Genomic DNA, 22,215 nt, shown 5'->3' on the forward strand with positions numbered 1-22,215 from the left:
GTGAGGTCGACCGTTTGACGACTACAGACTAAAAGTGATCACTAACTAGCCCAGGAGACCCCTCGCGTCGAAGCCTATCAAGAGGCAATGCATGTGAACCCCGCCTATCTCTACACTATACAGAGACCGCCTTTACACACAACGTTCCCCAGAAAATAAGTAGGAGAAATTCCCGGATTTCATAAGCTGTAATATGCTCTAAGGTATCCCATACTACCGAAGAGCATATGACATCTAGTGTTATCCTAGATTGACTCGCCGCTTCCGGATACACAGCAACGCGTCACTCTTTATGGGTTTTCTAGAAACCTTTACTGGTAAACAAAATAATTTATTTTGTATATAATATATCATTTCTTTTTAATCGAAAATACAAACAAAGTCTGGTAGTACCCTCCAGTGACAATTATCTGTCATTTCCATCCATCAGCCATCTCATCCATCTATCTATCTATCACGTTTTACGTGGCATGGCCACTACGTAGAACTGGAGGCACTGTCCCATCAATCAGTCGAGAACATACGTTCTCTCTATCCATCCATCAATTAAATCGATCAATCTATCATCTAATTTCCTACATATCTATTAAAGTAATTTTATTTGTAAGTAATTCGAAACCATAAAGCATCAACCAATTCCATTCGATGGTTTTGATTGAGTCGAGAGACTCGAAAACAAAGATAAAACTATAAGACATAAAAGCTGAAAATCTATAAAAATTTAACTAAGTGTTAAAAAAATGATTTTTTTTAAAGTCGAACTTGAAAACGAATTATTTATTTTTATTATTAAAGAACTTAAAGTAATACTTAATTAGTTTTAATGAAATAAATGTAGGAAATGGGTATACATACTATATGGAAGCAACACAAAATAAATTAGAACCAAACTCAACATTCGGATACTTTTCCGAATTGCTGATTTTTCGTTATTTTTCGTTGAAACTCAACCAAAATCGATTCAAATATTATACTAACTATAAAATGATTATATTATATCAAATGAACTAAAACCAATCATAAATAAGCATGCAAACATGATTCAAATCATTCAAATATGTATAAACTTAATTAAACAATCGATTTATCAACAACCATATGGATTTTCTATGAAATTATCGCATAACTAGAAGGTAGAAAGGAAGGCAACCTACCTCAAGCTAATTTCAACGGTTGAACGAACTTTAAAATCGCCTCCGGCCAATCTTCAAATTTTTCTTCCGGCGAAAATCGGATTTCTTTACGTCCACGCGTAACCTTTGGCGAGAGGAACAACTTTCCTTCTTACTCCTAAGCTCAGATTGTTCTCGTTTGGCGTAGATCTGAGTTTCAAATATTGAAGGAAAAGGGTTGAGATTTGTTTGGAGAGAAGAATAAGAAAAATCTGATTTTTCTAATAGGATTTAGATATTTATATCACTTAAGTTGGGACATACTTGTCATTTTGGGAATTGTTTTTCTCGAATGCCAAATTGGACAAACTTATACTCTATTTTGGGTGATTTTTTGACACGAATCTAATGGTATGATCGGTTTCCTCAAATTACGTCTCTAAGGTGTCGTTTACCTATTGGGAAAATATCTAATGCGAAACTCGAGGATTTGATAACTTTTAAATCAATGCACGGATCTAAAATTCTTTCCTCGAGATACATTTTAGGATTTTTAGGTCATTACAAAAGATTTGGACATTGTCTTCAAAACCGATCTACTATCCGGAATCTTCAAAAACTTGCGATTTATCCCCAAGAAGTTGGAAGTCTCACTTCGATACCCATCATGCAAGGGTGGAACCACCACCGCACCTGATATTTCAAATCCCAATAACACTTCAAACTCCTCAATGGTGGGAATCATTTCATATTCCCTAAATCGAAAGAGATTGAGTTCGGGGATCCAATACCCTAGCATGGCCTCAATTAAGTTTCATTGCAACGAGACCTTAGGCAAGGAGAGTGTGAACACCAGCTTGTTCAAACCCCATTAAACCTTCTCAAAACAAAAAAAAAATCAGAAAAAAAAAATCAAAAATCAAGAAATACAAAAAAAAAATCAAGAAAATACAAAAAATAGAAAAAATCAAAAACAAAAAAAAAATACAAAAAATCGAAAGTCAAGAAATACAAAAAATCAATAAATATATATATACAAAAAATTCACAAAAAAAAATTCAAAAAGAATTTCAAGAGCCCTTTCAAGTTGCACTCAATTCCGATTTGTTAAAAACAAAGCTGAAGAAGTACCCGAATTTCAAAAAAAATCATCAAATTTTCATCAAATCCAAGGTCTCACATGAGCTCCTCGACATCGAGATCAAGGAATCAATAAGGCAAAACTCTATCAGACCTCGTGCTTGAGTAGCCATTTTCTACAAAAAATCATCAATTAAAAGTTGTACTTTACAAAGTTCTTGGCCCGTACAAATAGGGGTTTAGTCTATTCTTTGCAGTTCTTTGCACGCAATTCCTGCAAAGAAGGGCAATTGTAGACACCCCGATTTGAACGGGCCCGTACTCGAAAGGGCCCAAAAGTACTGATTTTTCAACAAAGTTCATCACTGGGCCTCAAGGGCCCAAATTAGTGAAAAATAACATTTTTATCGAGTCGAGGCCCCTAAGACCTCCTAATGGTCTAATGGGCCCACATGAAAAGGCTCGGCATGCCCCCATCTACCCCGCTCAACTCAAAATATCAATTGTTCAACCAAAATTGGCCAACGGGCCACGAAAGCCCAAATCACTAGAAAATGGCATGTTGATCGAATCGATGCCCCTAAAATCTCCTAATGGTCTAGGGGACCCACGAAAGGGAGTGGACTTATCCTACACTTTCCCAACCTTTACCGCTCCGCCCGTATATCCAAGAATACCCGAATGCTTGATAAAATTCTCTCACGGGCCTAAAAAGCTCGATTTGCCAACACGTAGCGTTTTTTATCAAACCAATGATTGTAAAAATCTCAAAAAAATTAGTAAATTAAAAAAGTGAGACTTGGGATACCTACCTTTCCTCTACCTTCACCACTCCGCATCCAAATCCACAAATATCCTAAACCCGTTTAAAGCCCATGAACCCTCAATTCTCCAAAAACCAATTTCTCACCTTACCCCCTAACCTAAAATGAATCTCATATCACCTAAACCCTAAAACCTCCCCACACTCAAAAATCCAATCCAAAACACAACCCTACCCAATCCCAAAATAACTTACGAACAATCTCCAAAACCCAAGCCCAACACTACAAAGCCCACAAGACATTCTCCATATCCAATTCATAATCCAACTCACAACCCTAACCCATAAACCATCATCCACATCAAATCAATCACCAATTTATCATCAAAAGGTGACACATGTCATCATCCCCTTTCACCTCCCTCATCTAATCACCTACCCCCATCATTTTTTTCTCACAATTCATCTAACCTATCACTTCTTCCCAAAATCACTTTAAACCATACCCTACCCTAACCTAACCTATCACCCTTCTCTAACACCATCAACCACCCACATCACAACCCATATCCTTTACACCCTAACCTATCACCATTCTCTAAACACCATCAACCACCCACATCACAACCCATATCTCCTACACCTTAACCCATCACTTTCCCTTAAAACACTCCAATAAAATCACCTCAACCCATACCTCCCATCATCATCACCAAACTAACCCATACCCTTCTCTCTAATCAACCAACCATCATCACCAATCAATTCATCTCATCACCTCATCCCCTCATCCCTTTTAACACATGTCATCATCTCATTACCCTTTCCAAAAATCCAAACACCTAACCCCTTTACACAACCCATTCTCCTAAATCTAAACACCTCACTTCTTCAACCAACCTAACACTCATTCTCCAAACAACTCCCTTACACCCACATTCCTTTCATCAACCATCACTCATCTCACCCCACCAAACACTTTATCCAAATGGATTTGGATAGGATCCAAACCATTTGGATCTAAACACTACCCATTTCCATTCATTACACAATTACCCTCACTTCCACTCTAAATTTCATACCCTTCACCTCTAAAACCAATGCCATTATCCATTCTCCTAACCCTTCACCCCATTATATCCCTAGAATATCCCCCCAACACCTATAAATACCCCCTCCTCTTCACAAAAGGGGTTACCAATTCTCCCTTACTAATTCCCACTTACCAAGTCTTACCAATTCTCCCTTACTAATTCCCACTTACTTACTCTTACCAATTATCTCCCCCAAGTCTCACAAAAAAATCACTACACTCCACTCAACTCTCTCATCATCTCTTTTCTACTCCTTCAATCATACAAAAAGTGACATTTTCCTAAATCACTAAGGACTCAAGAAGAATTTAAGAGGAAGAAGAAGAGGAAAAGAAGATTGAAGCTTCAAGGTGGGTTCAAAGTACACCTCCCCCCTCTCCTTCTCTACCCTCTACAACCCCCTCTTCTATTATCCCCTTCCTCTTTTTATTTTTGTTTTTAGAAGGCCTTTAAGATGTGATGCTACCCTCCCTTATCTCCGATAGATTGGACTTCGGTCCATTTGAAAGTATAAGGGTTGTAACCCTTTTTTAAAAAAAAACATAACCAATTTTATCCTAAAATGGTTTTAAGGCATTTGGAAATTGGATCCTTTTCAACCCATGAGAATGGATCCATGACCTTAGCCCACACTTTTCAAATATGAATTATGCCCAAGGCTCATGTCTATTAGGATCATCTTCTTCAATGAGATGATCCTATGATCGAGCCAAAAGTAAACCTTACTTAAGGTACAAATGCACGACACGTGGCACTTTGTTTTTTTTACTTTTTTTTAATCCAAATGACCGAGTCCTTTGAGGTTACCACCACTTGGCAAGGGGAAAAGGGTGCCTAACACCTTCCCTTTTTTCCAATCGAGCCGCTTACCTCGATCTTGAGGTTGATGGGTACTTTATCTATTAAGAGTAACTACGCGCCAAAATGTCACTTTTTCCAAAAAAAGGTACATCGGGTGACCATTCACACCCACTTATAATATGAATGGTGGCGACTCCAAACCTTAGTAGATGTGGCCATTGTAATCGCAAAACCACGTATCTACAGTGTGCAAGAGTTTGAATGGGAGAGTAAGAAGGGGAGAAGGTCCATAGGTTGTGGTGTTTGGAAAGGCATTCTTAAGTACACTCCTTTCCGCAAGAAAGTGTGATCCCAAATGGGAAATGGAAACAAATTCGATTTTGGGGAGCTATGTGGTGTGGGGAGTTGCCTTTGATAGAGCTTTTCCCAAATCTCTTTACAATCTCATCCAAGAAGGGGAGGCCGATCAAAGAGTTCTTAATGGGGACTTGCGCGTCGAGATCAGGGGACTTGGGTTTTAGAACAAATTTTAACGATTGGAAGCTCACAAGCGTGGAAAGAATCTTGGAAGTGATAGAGACAATCAATATTCATGCGGATAGGGAGGATGGAAGGCTTTGGGTTGGTACTCGAGATGGGGTTTTTTCTATGACTTCTATGTATGCTTCGACGTGCCTAGTTTCGAATTTTACTTTCCCAACATCTCTTTTTTGGGGAGCACAGGTGCCCTCAAAAGTCTCGGTTTTTAAATGGCAAACGCCATTAGGAAGAAGTACTACAATGGACCAACTTATTAAAAGAGGTTTCCAAACTCCAAATTGTTGCTTGATGCGTTTAAGGGATGAATTTGGAAACCTCAAGCAATAATTTGCGGCATTGGGTTGTTTTCCTAGGCCTATTAAGGCCCTTTTGGAGTCTTGGTTCTCTTGGAGTAACGCTTTTAGAGCTTCTAAAAGGATCTTATGGAGCATTCTTCTGAGAGCAATCTTGTGGGGCCTTTGGAAGGAGAGAAATAGATGCATTTTCGAGGGAAAGATGTTAGAAATGAACGATCTTATTTTGTCAATTTTGGTATTTTTGTTCTTTTGGGGAAAGATGTTCAAAGAATTGAAGGGCATCTTCTTCGAAGATTTGTTTGTAATTTAGAGGTGACCTACGGGGTCATCCTCACTTTCTTTGATAAGTTGTACCATGGGGTCATCTTGTCCCCTTTTTTTCAATAAAATTTTAACTTATCAAAAAATAATAATAAATAAAATAAAATAAAATCTACCAAATTTCTAAATTCAAAATTGTTAAAATTCAGCTGATTGTCCTATATTATATTTTTGACAAGTTCATCAGCAGATTACATTTATTAGAATAAGGTCTAGATTGAAACTCAAACGAAACAATTCGAACACATAAAAGTCATCTATAAATATGTAAATGTTGTAAATAGTGAAGAAAATTGTCAGACTTATTTAAGGAGGTGCAACCCACTCGAAGAGTTGAACTATGGGATTGAGATCATCTTTAACTGAAGTTCTTGAAAATGCGAGTCGTATCACAACTTCTTGAATAACCAAAAAAAGAATTTAAAACTATCAGCTTAATGTAACATGTATTTCTTGAGCATGAAGTGTTAAACTAGCTGCATTTGATCCTCCCCATTCTCCTAATTTCATTTAATCAGTTTTCATCTCCTCACCAAGAAGATCTAGCTCTACCATTGTTTTTCCTAATTTATTTCAGTAAAATATCTTTGCCATGAAAAGGTAAAATAATTTTATTTATCACTTACTCAACTAAAAGAATGATAACAAGCCACCTAACATCTTATAAGAAGATGTTATATGCAACACCAATTAATTATGAAATTGTTTTAAATGCAACAGCAAGGAAAACGAAGCCACTCATTTCAGTGGTCCAAAACATGAGTATCAAGACATGGGGCATAAGCCTCATGAGCCTGAATTTTAAAATCATCATCATTAAAGCCATATACAACAATTTGGGATCGACTAAACATAAGTCATTAATTCATGTGTGTCCATATCACCTCACCTTATTTTTAGTATTCCTCTTGCTCTTTTAGAAACTTTAAGTCTGTACATATTCCCATAATACTTTTTGAAAAATTAATGAAAATAAAAATTCAGTCTTCCTCTCCATCTTTTAGAACCTTCAAGAGTGTCCCGAATATGGTTTTTTTAAATGAATAATGAAAGAAAATGAACAAATAGTTGGATAAATGCAATAAAATGAGAAATTTAAAATAAATTTGATAAGAAAAGATAAAAACTATTGAATGAGATGTTTTTGATGCTGCTATTCAACCTAAAATAACTCGTCATTTAACTAAGAAAAATATGAAAACTAAAACAGAAATAAATTGAATTTTTGAAGTAAGAAAACAAAAACTTCCACCACCAACCAGTGCACAAAAACCTCTAACATGAATTAAAACAAGGTGTCGAAGGCATAAGGCATACAGCTTTAAAGCCTTAATGGAAGGAAGTATGACTCAAGAGATACTTTTTAATAAGTCTCCCCCAATGGAGTGTTAAGTCTCAAGCTTTTTACAAAGCATTGCATTAAGTAATTATATAGTGATTTCAAAAAAAAAAATGTAACCATTCTCATGATCATTTTACAAAATGAATGAGAAATGTCTTGATTAATTCAATGGTTAAACAAGTGGAACATGTCAATAAAAGATCCTAATAACAATAAAATATAATAGAAGTAATGCACAATAAGTCATATAAAAGGTACGATGACTTAAAAAAGAAAAGCGGTAACGTGATCACTTACCTAACCAACACTCCATTCTAGCACAAGGAGAAACTTTAATTACATCGGGTGGATCAACACCAATGTTTAAACATAATACCAGTGCTACACAACCTGTCTTCATCTGCACGAAAATTGAGAGTCAAACTACTATAGACATTACAATATAAAGCTAAAAAACATAGGCATCAACATTATGTATGCATCATTAGACTATAGTAATAATCATAGAATAAAAGAAGTAAATGAAAACATCGTGAAGCCATACAGAGTTTACCAGAGGAAGAGGAGACCATAAGTAGAGTCTTTTAGTGTTTTATTAGTATTGGGTTTTTTTATGTTTAGTGGGCATTATTTATGTTTTCTGTTTTATTAGTGGGTGGACCACTTATTTTTATTATTTAAAAGGCCCAATCAGCGTCTTTTGGTCCTTTTATGTTATTTTAGCTAGATTAAAGTTTGAGTTATAATAAAGGACTTATTTGTTATAATTTTTTCTAAATGTGATGAATAAAGAAAAGAGATTTTCTAAGTTTTCTCTAGATTTGGATCATTGTGTGAAACTAAGGTATTATCTAGTTTCTCTATCCACCTGTTTCTACACAGGTAAAGATGTCTTCTTTTCTCTTCTCTTTTATGTTTTAATGTATCTAAACCCATCAGATCTACCCACAAACACTACTCGAACCAGCCCTAATTGCAACCTTTCCATTCCATCAGTTTTCCCACCAAAACCCTAGATCGAATCATTGGGTTTTTGCATAAAACTCTAATATTTGGAGTTGTTGCTATATACCTTTGACCAAACCCTCTTTTTTCCCAAGAAACTAATTGAACTTTGTGAAACTGCAACTCTAACCCTAGAGCCCTAATCCTAGTTTATTATGATTTTTACCCTGCTGAAATTGACTTCAGCAATAGAAATCATCACCAAAACCCTAGTCCAACCCTCTTACACCTTTCAAAATCTATCCTAATGTCATCCCATAAACCTAAGCCCCTAGTACATCAGTCATACGCTTTATTTCTTTTAATTTAATTGCAAATAGTGCCAGAATTGCTCCTTAGAGACAACAAAACGTAGCTTACAGTAATCAAAATTGACACTTATAGTGATTATATCTTTGGACCTTGAAAGATGGCTAAAATCTTTTTTGAAGGGTCGTGTGCTTGCATGGTTTATCAAAGACCATATAATGCAGGACGGTGAGGGAAGAGGAAAATAGCAATTCTAAGAAATTTGATTTGGGTAATTTTGGTGTTGAGTTAAGGATTTGGGCAACAATAGGAAAAAGGCTTCCAAAATCCCAATTGACTATATTTTGAAATGTAAAACACGAAGTTTTCCAATTACAACATTTTAAAATTATGATTAGGGGTTAAGTCATAAGATTAAGGGAGATTTGGAAATGAGATTAATGAAATAAGGGTTAAAGAAAATGGGGAAGGATTAATGATAAAATAAAATGGGTTTCAAGAAATCAAAATTCAAGAATTTAAGAATTCAAGAATCAAGAAAATCGAGAACGATAAGGATTAAAAGAAAATCAAGAAAAGAGGATTCTTGATGGATTCAAGAATTCAAGATTTCAAGAAAATCAATAAACAATAAATATATATATATATATATATATAGAAAGATGAGAAAATGCTAGAAAAGATAGTATCTTAGAATCACACCAAGAATAGTAGAGAACTCACTTCACACCATGAAAGAAACTCATTCTTTATTCATCATATTTTTTTTATAAACCCCTAATACAATCTATATAAAGAAAATAAATCTAAAAATCCTAATCAAACTAAAATACCAAATAAATAACCTAATTTCATAACTTTCTCTTTCCTAATTTTTCAACCCTAATCAACTTAAATAAAAGACAAACTAAATTTACTTAACTACCCCTAAAATTATACTAAGATCATGGGCCAATAAAACATCATAATAAGCCCAAAAAACATAAAATTAAAGTCCTAGAACAAAAATCTAAATAAAAACTAAAATATACTCTTAAAGCTTTGATGTCCCCATCACCATAGTTTCTAACCGACATGTGTGATTCATGAGTTATGTCTAAAAGACACTTTGGCACATGATGGGTATTGAGCTTCGATTCTCCTCAGCTTACCATCCACAAACGGATGGTCAGATTGTTGCCAATAGAAGCTTAGGGAATTTATTGTGGTGTCCAATAGATAAGCATATTAGATCATGAGATTTCATATTGTTCATAACAAATTCTGCCTACAAGAGTTCAGTCAATAAAACTACAAGCATAAGTCCATCTGAGGTTATTCATAGTTATCATATACCAGAAAGCCTATAGATCTTATTCCTATGGCAATTTCAGTTAGGCCTTTGAGTTAGTCAAGTCTTTTGCATCTCATATTCATGCATTGCATACTGGGATCAGAAAAATGATTGCCAAAAATACTGAAAAGTATAAAATGAGTGTTGATTGACATCACAAGTTTAAAGAGTTCCTACCAAGTGATTATAAGATGGTTCGTGAAAGCTTGAGCAATTTCTATAGGAAGTCAAGAAAAAGTCGCAGAACAGTGAGGGAAGATGAAATACATGAGATAAGAAATTAGGTTTGGAATTGGGTTATTGATTTGGGCTACAACAGGATTATCATAAAAGTTAAGGGCAAACCCTTTTTGGGTTTGGTTGCAGGCTTAATTATAACGTTTTGCAATTACGGTTAGGGACTTAGGTTTATATGGTAAAGAAAAGGGTTAAAGGTTGAAGTCAGTAGAATAAGGATGAAGAGTTGAGAGAAAAGAAAGGGTTAAGGGTTGAGGAAAAGCGATTTCAAGAATTCAAGAAATCAAAACTATAATGTTAGAATTCTGCAGAATCTGTTTGTGCGACAGTGTACAACAGCCCCTAGGGTTTCTATCTGTTTGTGCGACAACCCCTAGGGCTTCTATTATGTGCGGCAGCCATATGGGCCAACATAATGTGTCCCCACACATTCTTCTATTTTTTAGTATTGTTAATATATTTAAGCGAGCCAAACCCTACTGGTGGTAGGGTTTGGCTCTCTCTTTTTCTTTCCCCAATCTTTTCTTTCTACTCTTCTTTTTCTCTTCCTTTTACTCTAAACTATTTTTGGTTTTTTACTTGGTATCAGAGCAGAATTTTCTTCCTTCCCTCATATTTTTTTTGGGTTTTTAAACCCTTATTTCTGCAGTTTTGTGGTGAAATGAACTTCATTTCATTGTAGTGGTGCAAGATAAACCCTAAATGTGTCTTGGGTGTGGTTGTGTGCTTGTGATTGGTTGTGATTGGGTTTTGAGGCTCCGTGGTGCTGTTTTTTCAGACTTTTTAGAAGGTTATATTGATGTGTCTTTTCCATCGGTTGTTGCCTCTCTCATTGTGCATTTTCTCTTCTTTGTGGTTGTTCTCATGGATGAACGTAGCTCTCCAAGTGATGATTCAACCAAGCAGATTACCTCGGTACAATTGAACGAAAATAATTATCACTCTTGGTCCCATGCTATAAAGGTGTTCATACGAGCTAAGAAGAAAGTAAAATACCTTGTTGAAGAACCTCCTTCCTAGAATTCCAAGAACTACGAAGATTAGAGTGAAAATTCATTAGTTATAACCTGGTTCTGGTTAAGCATGGAACTCTGTGGCCTCCAATATCCAACTCCTTGATATTGCAACGCAGAATTGGAGCTCTCTTGCAGAGATGTACTCTCAAGAGAGTAATATGACTAAGGTATTTGAGTTATTTGAACGTATATTCACTACCAAATAGGGTGATAAACCCCTGAATGAACATTACAATAATCTGAAAGGTATGTGGGAAGAGTTGTTGCTTTATCAACCACTGAGCACTAATTTGGAAATTCAACAATGTCAACGGGAAAAGTTTCAAGTTGCACTATTGTTGTTTAATCTTGCTCAGAGTATAGTACCTTAAGGACCAAATTATGGTTGGTAAACGACTTCATACTGCAACGAATGCATATTCTCGACTTTAGAGGGCCTCACTTACGCGCCCAACTCCTTCTCGTAAGGAGGATTATTGTTGGGACAGATGGGGACGTTCTGACTATGCCTATAATGCATCTGTTGATACATCTTCCACATCTATCACTCAACCATTTGCTTTTAGACCACCGATAACTGATTCTGAGTCTCAGGACAATCTTACTACTCAACTTAGTCAGATTCTTCAGAAGTTGTCAAGTCTACCATCTTCCTCATCTGCTCCCACAACAACTATGGTTAATACAAGTAATTTTGCCTATGTAATTGCTCGATTCCCATCATCTTCCTAGGTTATTGATTCTGGTGCTAGTGCTCACATGTCTGGTACCTCCTCCATTTTTTCTAATTTTCATTCATCTAGATCTCATATTACTTTAGTTGCTGGTACTTCTCACCCTGTCCTTGGCACCGGTGATCTTCATCTTACCAATTCAATGAAGCTTACTACTGGCTCATTTGTTCATGACTTTTCTTTTAATATTCTACTTGTCAGTCATCTAACAAAATCACTAAACTGTTCTATAACATTTTCTCCTAGCTCTTGTGCTTTTCAGGACCTCAAGATAAAGAAGGTGATTGGTTCAGGGCATGAACGGAATGGGCTATATTTTCTAGACTGTGATGCGGTAGTTCCTGCTTTGAGTGCTTCTGTCTCTCCTCTATAGTGGCATTATCGCTTGGGTCACCCGTCATTGCAAAAGTTGCGTCAACTTGTTCCCCACGTTGAGTCCAATTTCAGATTTAGAATATGAGGCTTGTCAATTAGGCAAGCATCACCATAGTAGTTTTCCTCCTAGTCTAAAGAGTCGTCAATTGAGTCCTTTAAAATGTGAGGCTTGTTACCTCATGAATTGAATTCCTACATCTATTTTGGGTAACCAGACACCCTTCTTTTTGTTATATCCTAACGCCAAGCCCTTTCTTCTTGTTCCGTGTCTTTGGGTGTGTCCTTCGTCCACGTTATTGGAACTAGTCATGATAAATTGTTTCCTCAATCTATTAAGTGTCTTCTTAGGTTATTCTTTAACTCAAAAGGGTTATCGTTGTTATGATCCTATAGGATGTCGATATTATACTAGTGTTGATGTCACCCTTTTTGAGTCTACATCCTTTATCACCACTGTGGGTCATCAATTCGATTCTGATCTGGTTCATTCTCATCAGGGGGAGTTATTTTTGCCTGTTGTTCCTCCCCCTCCTTTGCAAGTGTATTAACGCTCTAAGCATCGCCCAATTGTATCTTACAGTAAAGCCACAGCTGATTCTACTTCTTCTGAGGACCTTCCACATTCTCCCACACAACCCTTATCCTTTACACTACCAATTGCATTATGAAAAGGTATTCGTTCTTGCACTTACCATTCTATTTCTAATTTTGAATCTTTTCATCATCTTTCCTCTACTTTTCGCTTTTTTACATTCTCATTGTCTACTATTTTTGTTCCTAGTACTTATCACCAGGCTCCGACTTCTTCTACATGAAAACTTGCTATGGATGACGAGATGCATGCCCCTTATCAGAATCAGACATGGGATCTCACCCTTCTTCCTTCTGGGAAGACCATTGTTGGTTGTCGTTGGGTGTACATAGTTAAGTACCAACCTGATGGCTTTTGTTGATCGCCTTAAGGCCCGATTGGTAGCTAAAGGGTATACTTAGACTTATGGTATAGGCTATTGTGAGACCTTTTCACTTGTTGCTTGCCTCAACTCTATTAGAATTCTTCTATCTGTCGCAATACATTTTAACTGACCACTTTACCAATTAGACATAAAAAAAAATGCATTTCTTAATGGAGATTTACAAGAGGAAGTGTATATGGATCAGCCCCCAAGTTATGTAGTTGAAGGGAAGGACCATCTTGTGTGTAGGCTGAAGAAGACGTTGTATGGACTAAAACAGTCTCCATGCTTAGTTTGACAAATTTAGTTTTGTGGTGCTTCAGTATGGTCATCAGCGTTCCACTTCTAATCATTTTGTATTTACTCGACATTCAACCTCCGGTACTATTGTTCTTATTATGTATGTGGATGACATTATTGTCACTGGTAGTGACTCTATTGGTTTGCTCAGTTGAAGATTCATTTGAGTACTCAATCCCATACAAAGGACTTGGGCCTACTCTGTTACTTCCTTGGAAATGAGGTCTCACGATCCAAGGATGGACTCACTTTGTGCCAACGTAAGTATGTGTTGGACTTATTATCTGAGATGGGTATTATGGGTTCTCATCTAGTTGATACTCTTATGGATCCTTTTGTCAAGCTTGATGCTGAACAGGGGGAAGTTTTTTTGGATAATGGGAGGTACAGGAGGTTGGTTGGCAAGCTCATATATCTCACAGTTACTTGTCCTGACATTGCTTATGTTGTGGAAGTGGACAGTCAGTTTATGCATGCCCCTCGGCAACTACATTGGGAAGTTATCTGTCGTATTCTCCGCTATCTAAAGAGTGCTCTTGGAAAGGGTCGCTTGTATCGTCCTGATCAGGATGGGAGTCTTTCTGATCGCCGATGCACCTCTGGTTATTGCACATTTGTTGGTAGAAATCTGGTTACTTGGTGTAGTAAGAAACAAAACATTGTGGCTTGTTCTATTGCTGAAGATGAATATCGCGCAATGTCCCACACTACTTCTAAGATGTTATGGGTTCATTATCTTCTTCGTGATATGGGTGTTGATGTTCCATTACCTATATAAAAGTATTGTGACAATCAGGCTGCCATCTTTATTGCCAGCAACCCTGTCTTTCATGAGAGCGCCAAATATATCGAAGTTGATTGTCACTTTGTTCGAGATTTACTCCTGCATAAACAAGTTGTCACACCTTATGTGAAGTCAAGTGATCAGTTGACTGATTTTCTCACTAAGCCCTTATCTCACATACTTTTTTCTTCTACCAAGCTAGGCATCTTTGATATGTATGCTCTAGCTTGAGAGGGAGTGTTAGAATTCTGCAAAGATTCTGCAGAATCTGTTTGTGCGATAGTGCACAACAGCCCCTAGGGCTTCTATTATGTGCGGCAGCCAAATGGGCCCACATAATGTGTCCTACGTCTAATCCTAGTTTATTTTAATTTTTACCCTACTAAAATTGATTTCAGCACAAGAAATCATCACCAAAACCCTTGTCTAGCCCTCCTAAACCTTTCAAAACATACCTTAATATCATCCCATAAACCTAAGCACGTAGTACATTAGTCCTACGCTTTATTTCTTTTACTTTAATTGCAAATGTTGATGGAATTGCTTCTTAGAGACGAACAAAACGTACCTACCTTACTATCTAAGTAGGCCAAATTGTATTAAGAGAAGACCGGTTGAGGTAACCAGCCATGAAAAAAGGGAACAAGTTACAAGTACTAAAACAAAAATATACAAAGTTAACTAGAACATAAAGTCTCCCACTTGAACACAAAATCGTCAAAGAAGACCCCTTTGAAATCCAGGTCTAATTCACACCAAAAAGAACAAAAAACCTAACACCTCCAAGATAAGATCTTAAAGCTCCATGACGAGATCATCAAATACTCTTCGATTTCTTTCCCTCCACAATACCCAGCATACAGCAAAGGGGACTAGTGACCAAAGGTAACTTGTACCTTTTCCAACCCAAATACACGTTATGGTTCTACTCTTGGAAAAAGGGACAAAACCAAATTCAGGAACACCCATGCACACTGAAATAGACTTAAGAAGTGAACCGATAATTTTCTAACGAGTGGCCATTGAACCAAAATATGCGAAGAGGACTCCCCATTTTCTTTGCACAAGAAGCAAAAATTTGGCCCATTGAAACCAATAGCCATAAGATTATCCAAAGTAAAAAAATTTACCCCAAAGCGGCCGACCAAATAAAGGAAGATACCTTTGAGGGTACCTTATGACCCCAAATGGGTCCCACTAGGAATGAAGATAAATCCGATGGAACCAAAGAAGCACGGCATGAGCTTACAGAAAAAAAATTTGTCCTTGGTGCACGTCTATACCCTCTTATCACACCCCGCTAGCTCCACGATTGTCTAGTCCAACTTGAACGTCAACTCTGCCAACTAGTGAATTTCCCAATCATTAAAGTCCCTTTTGAAGCTGACAAGAATTCCCTATTTTGGAATGATTCAAAAAGTCAGCAATCGGATTTTCCTTTTTCAAGGATGGTACATAGAGCCTTGGAAATTGGGTGGATAAAATAGAGCGACCACACCAACAATCCACCCAAAAACAAACCCTCTCCCCATTCCCACATTTAAATGTCACCAACTCCTTAAATTTTGTGTTAACGCTCATGATTCCCCTCCACAAGCTACAACCATAGGGTGTCCTCACTTCTTTGCTCTCCCACCCAAATAATTTTTCCCCATATTTTGACTCAATAATTTTTCTCCACAAATTTGGTATTTCCTCCCCGAACCTCCATAACCATTTCCCTAGGAGTGCCACATTAGACAACTTAAAACCTTTTATGCCTAGCCCCCCATTTCTCTTTGACGAACAAATCACCTTCCACTTCACCAAATAAAATTTTCTTTTCCCTTTCATATCATTCCACAAGAAATCCCTAATCAATTTTTTCAATCTTACTTTCACGCTCTTAGGGATAGGGAACAAAGATAATTGATAAACCGGTATGCTCGATAGGGTATTTTGATTAAAATGACTTTACTCGCTTTTGATAAATACCTTGCTTTCCATGAAATCAATATCTTCCCTATCTTTTCCACAATTGGCTCCCAAATTTCTTTGCACCTAGAACCCGCCCCTAAAAGTAATCCTAGATACATGGAGGGGAAGGAGTCCTGAACACAACCAAACATTGTGGCCCAAGTATGAATGGCTGGAACAACCCCCACAACAAAAGGCTTTTTTTTTTCCTAGATTGATTCGCAACCCCGATATTGCCTGGAAACAACAAAGAATACCTCTCAAAAATCCAACTTGGTCTAAGGAAGACTCGAGAAAGATGATAGTGCAATCCACGAACTACCTGACGATCCTCACCCTCAACTTGAAAACCTACCAATTCGCCAATACTCAAGGCTCTCTTAACCATTCTCCCAAGAGCTTCTACTACCAAAACAAAGAGAAGTGGAGAAAGTGGATCCCCTTGTCTCAACCTCCTAAAGTGGTAAAAATGACCCACCAGACTACCGTTGACTATATATTGATTACATCTTTAAACCTTGACCATCCTTGAAACCCTTGATTGGGTTTAAGAAGCTTCCCCTTGATACCAAATTAATATCCTAGATTAGTTGGAAGTTTTAACTTTCTTTAAGATCCCTTTATTTAATATTGGGGAGCAACACTGAAGGATTACAACCGGGGGTGAAGCCAGGATTTTGCTCATGTGGGAGCAACCAAGAGTAGAAAAAATTTTGTGGGGACAACTAAGGGTGGAAAAAAATTGTGGGGGGCAATAGTGGCAGATTTTTTTATCCGCCACTAAAATCTATCGCAATAGCTCACTAATCCATATACTTTGAAAATTATTGTAGGGGCAAGTGCCCACACTGTAAATCCGCCCCTGATTACACCGGATCTAGAACTATTCACTGACTATTTGTTTGGTGTTCTTAAATTTATTGAAGTTTCAGATCATAATATCCCTATTATTTCAACAATTAATTTTTGAACTCACATCATCATATTAAAATAGTTTACTTCGTCCTGTATCATTTCAACATTCAAGAAAAGACATTTTTCAAAGTCCTTGGGAGGTAAAAAGTATGAAATTGGATATAATCTTCATGATCTCTTATATCTATATTGGTCATTGAATTGTAACTTAGCCTTTATTGATGAACTAGACAGTCACGAGAGGATAAATGAGTCTTTTGGCTACAACAATGAATGGGTTATGAAAAGGAAAGATAATATGGTAACATATAGAAATGCTACATTGACCTAAATTCAAATATCATGATATATCATTTTCTATTCAATTTTCGGTGAAGAGTTCCTAAACCAAAAAAACTCGATTAATGTTAAGAGCAAGCACTAACCCTAATCAATTTATCAATGAAAACAAAGAATTGTAAATGTAGAGGTAAATCTCGGATGTCGTCGATTCCTCAAGATTTACCCCTAATAATCAATCTACATTATTATTGATGCACACGAATAATCAAAAAACACACAGAAAAATAATCAAAGAGAGATAAGATTTGCTCATGGGGTTTGTCCCAAATCGAACTACGTCCCAGGGCTCCAAAGAGCCATTCTACTATTCTTGAAACCAATACAAGATTAACAAAACCTAACCTCCTTTACTTTTTTCCTCCTCCCAAGAGCCTCTTCATTTTACATAGTAGCTCTTCGTATATAGATACATAAAAATGAAACTAAACCCTAATAGAATTGGTCAATCTCTCCCCCAATCAAGGGATTCTCCGTCAACCATTCAAATCTAATTCAAAATATACCAATCGAAGCCTCGAGATATGCATTAAATCTTTCATGTGACCAATATTCGCCTTATTTACGCCACGTGTCTAATATCAATTTTACCTTCTACAGTTTGCCCCTCTCATAGGTAAAGACTGGTGAAACTGAGATCTACCTACGAAAAGACTACACTACTCTCATGTCTTCGCTTTATCTTACGAAAATATTGTCCCATTATCTTCCTTTGATGAGTTGATGGTCCCTCAGAACCTTGTGCCCAATAAGGGCCTTTTTAGTCACTCAAGGCAGAGCAGTCACTCGAGGCATTGGTCATTCAAGACCCTCATCCTCTCACTACAGAACTGTCACTCAGGACATTAGTCACTCAAGACCATTAAGTCACTCAGGGCTACTCTTTCATTTAGGATATCTTGACCACTCATGACCCCTATCCACTCGAGACTACTCTGCTACTCACGATCAAAACTTGGTCAATTTGGACCCATCGCTACTTAGGACGATTTTGCCACTCGAAGCAAAAACTTATTCGCATGAAATCCTCTTAGAATGTGAACCAAACCTCTTCAATGAGTTTGTTTTGGTAAGTGTTTTCCCTGCAACATGCATCTCTTAAGCAACACCAACAAAAAAAATAATAATATATACACAGAACATAACGTGACCATTTGCCCCCAAGTGATAACTTAATAATTTTACCTCATAAATTTTTCAAAAAATGAGCCCCAATGTATACCATTTTACCCGATCAAATTGAGGATAGAATGAGCCCCTAATCTAGTCACGTGATTCAGCATAGTCTCTTAACTTGATCGAAGTCTTGAACTATAAACTCGACTTAGTGGAGTCTTGTGACTCGACCAAGTTCATGACTTAAATAAAAGCATATCTTATTTTATGCCACATGTTGTGCATAAACCAATCATCATGAGAAAAAATTTAGCAGAGCTGGGTTTCAGTTAGAGTTAAGTATAGCAAAACAAAGTATATTCTGAGAGAATCCCAAGCAGAGCAAGGTTAGATTCCGAGTAAAGCTAGATAGACCGAGTAGGGCTGAGTTTCGAGTAGAGCTAGGTAGATTGAACAAGGCTAGGTAAACCAAACAGAGCTGGGTAAATCAAGCAAGGCTACGTATATCAAGCAGAGCATGATTCTGAGGGTTGATCCTACTTCCCATAGTTAATGAATAGAAAAAGCAACTTGAACCAACAAAATCACCCTACTTGCATAAGGATATTAGAAACTCATGATTTAACCCTTTCTTGCAACTTGAGATGAAAAGATCTAATCACGATTAGGATAAAGATTCGCACATCACAATCAAAGGTTCCAATTGGAAAACTGAGACCTGTTCCTTATTAAGATCAGATTGGAAACTCTAACTTGCAAGGATTGACTTTGGGGATAACCTCCAATTCTTGATGGAAATCCCAATCATTCTACGTGATGTTTTGATCCAAATCTCATTGTTGTGGTTTTCGTTGATCTTTTCAAAATTGATTCCCACGGACGATGCCAATTTGTAGAGGTAAAATCTCGGATGCCGTCGATTCCTCGAGATTTACCCCTAACAATCGATCTACACTATTATTGATACACATGAATGATCAAAAAACACATAGAAAAATAATTTAAGAGAGAGAAAGAAATAAGATTTGTTCACGAGGTTCATCCCAAAATCGGACTACATTCCCAGGCTCTGAAGAGCCATTCCACTATTCTTAAAGCCAATACAAGATTTAAAAAACCTAGCCTCTTCAATTTTTTTCCTCCTCCCAAGAGCCTATTTATTTTACACAGTAGCTCTCCTTATATGGATACAAAAGATGAAACTAAATCCCAATAAAATGGGTCAATCTCTCCTCCAATCAAGGGATTTTCCATCAACTATTCAAATTTAATTCAAAATATACCAATCAAAACCTCGAGATACACATTAAATATATTATATGATCAATATTCGCCTTATTTACGCCACGTGTCTAATACCGATATTACCCTCTACAGTAAACATGGATATAAACATGACAAGTCCCAAATATTGCTTTTTAGAACAAATGTGCAGAATTAATATAATTGAATGCAAGCAAAGGTACCAAATGTTACTCGGTCCTTCAGCCGCCACTTTGAGACCATCCCACTGTTGGACGGACCCGTTTGAAGACAAACCTTGAACGCTTCATGTCGAAGTTCACACAATACAATAGTTTGCGGCAAATATGCCATGCTTATTGCTGTATTCGTTGGAGCCACATTGCCACCACTACTGCTTGCAGTCTCCGAATCCCTTCTCTGAGCATAAAAATCCTCGTTTTCTCGACTTGCAAACTCGTCCAAATGATTTGAAACCAAAATCGACGATTGCGAGAATCGTGACGCCATAAGATCACCCAATGCCATTCAAATCTCCCCGAAAGAATCAACCTTGCCCTAGTCGCGCCACCGAGACCATAGCACGAAAAATTCAAAGAGGGAATAACTACTTCAAATCGATCACCAAACCTCGTTGTTCCTCTCTTGTTATGATCGCAGCTCGAAACTTTTTTCGAAATCAAGCGTAATTTACGTGCAATTGAACCAGCTGTACATAGAAATTCTCCGTAGAAATGATCGAGAATCCAGCTCTGTAAACCCTAGAAGTCGTAAGAGAATTAGAGAAACCTAGATTTCGAAGAGGAGAGACGCGGAGCAATGGCGGCCCAATGCATACGAGGATTTTGGGAGGAGAGTGTGTGCGCGCGCATGCGTATTGTCTGTGGCATTATTTTTCGTGTTTATAATTTCGAACGACTGGCACTCGTTGCACCTACCTTTTCCTCAAAACGTGCCCCCACTTAAATAAAAGAGAAATTTATCAAAATAGTATAATTTTCAAACTTATTTACCAAAATAATAAATTATTGCAATTATTTTTGAAAATGATAATTTATTATTTTCAAAAATAACTTTTTTACTAAAATAGTAAATTCTATATTTTTAAATCGAAAATACCTTTTTTTTTACTTAGGCATTTACCATTCTAACCTTAACAATATATTAAAATTCAATTAAATCCTTTGATTCTTTTTAATCGTTTAACAAAAATCTGCACTTCGTCTTCTCTATCTCCTCAAATATAAGACGTCTTTATCTCCTCTCTTGCTCGAATGGATCTTCGAGTATACCAAAGTTAAACGACGACAACGACTTAAATCGACCAAACCTTCTCCATCTCCTCAAATCTGAGATCACGTCTTCATCTTCTCTCTTGGTCGATTCACTCTCTTGCTCTATTTACTCTATAAATTAATCTCATCTCTTATGTCATTTTTTTTTACATATTTGAAAGTTCATCTTCTCTCTTGGTTGATTTATTCTTTTTTGTCATAGGATTATTTTTTTATACATATATTAAAGTACATCGTGATTGATTAATAGTTCAACTAAATTTCATTTTGTTTAGGGTTAATTTTAATTTTTTACATATTTAAAGTTATTTTTTATTGATTAATACCTCAATTAAATTTCTTATTATGTTTGTAACACCCCGGATTTTCAACTCATATCTCGAGGAAAGTAAATGGTGAGATTTGGAAGAAAATATCGAAGGAGAGACTTAGAGTAAAATACTCGGATCTTGTTATGATTAATTTCGAGAAAAATCAACTTCGCCATTAGATTCAAAAGGATCGAAATATATACATTAGCCTGTAAGCAAGTCCGAATTCGAATTCGGGTAGAGAAGTTATAGAATCCTCGAATTTCGTGTTAAGTGGGACCCAAAATAGTGGAATTTCGTTAGAGCGAGAATCGAAAAGATTTGATGACACCATTAGATCCGAATCGAAAAATTATTCGAAATGGTATATTCTTTTGTCGTTTTCCGAGTCCGAATAGTTAAGTTACGATCGAAACTAGAAATGATGGGGAAATTACAAGTATACCCTCAGCTTTATTATAAAAGAAATCTTATTTCTTTTATTTCATTTCATTTCTCTTCTTCTCCAAGGAAACCAAACGGCAGCCACTTCTCAACCCAAGGGTTTCAACCCATTCCCTTCAAGTTCTAGCCCGAACGAAGCCGAGTTGAACCTCGACGAAGAAGACAAAGTTGTCGGCCACGACGAGGGCTACAACTTCACCACCTTTGGTTGTTCATTTTTGTTCGTTTTCTCCATCCTCCATCAAAACCAGCCGGGTAG

General features: G+C 36.8%; 1 protein-coding gene across 3 annotated transcripts in view; it reads right to left on the reverse strand.

The window, feature by feature from the left end:
• LOC147386486 (regulatory-associated protein of TOR 1-like) overlaps positions 1-20,800 on the reverse strand; it is a 97,353-nt gene extending 76,553 nt beyond the window's left edge. For 2 of the 3 annotated variants that reach the window (XR_015171827.1, XM_086422820.1), the window contains exon 1: positions 7,647-7,766. Coding sequence is in view for 2 of the 3 variants with exons in the window: in XM_086422820.1 (XP_086278946.1) it covers positions 7,647-7,749 (103 nt within the window). In the remaining variant the exon portion in view is untranslated. Of the gene's footprint in view, positions 1-7,646; positions 7,767-20,140 lie in introns of those variants that run through there. The other variant, XM_086422821.1, reaches the window with a different exon arrangement.
• Positions 20,801-22,215: the final 1,415 nt, after the last annotated feature.

Source organism: Akebia trifoliata, chromosome 14 (genome assembly GCF_017979445.1).
Source record: "Akebia trifoliata isolate Shusen 1 chromosome 14, ASM1797944v1, whole genome shotgun sequence".
In the NCBI taxonomy this organism is placed as follows: domain Eukaryota; kingdom Viridiplantae; phylum Streptophyta; class Magnoliopsida; order Ranunculales; family Lardizabalaceae; genus Akebia; species Akebia trifoliata.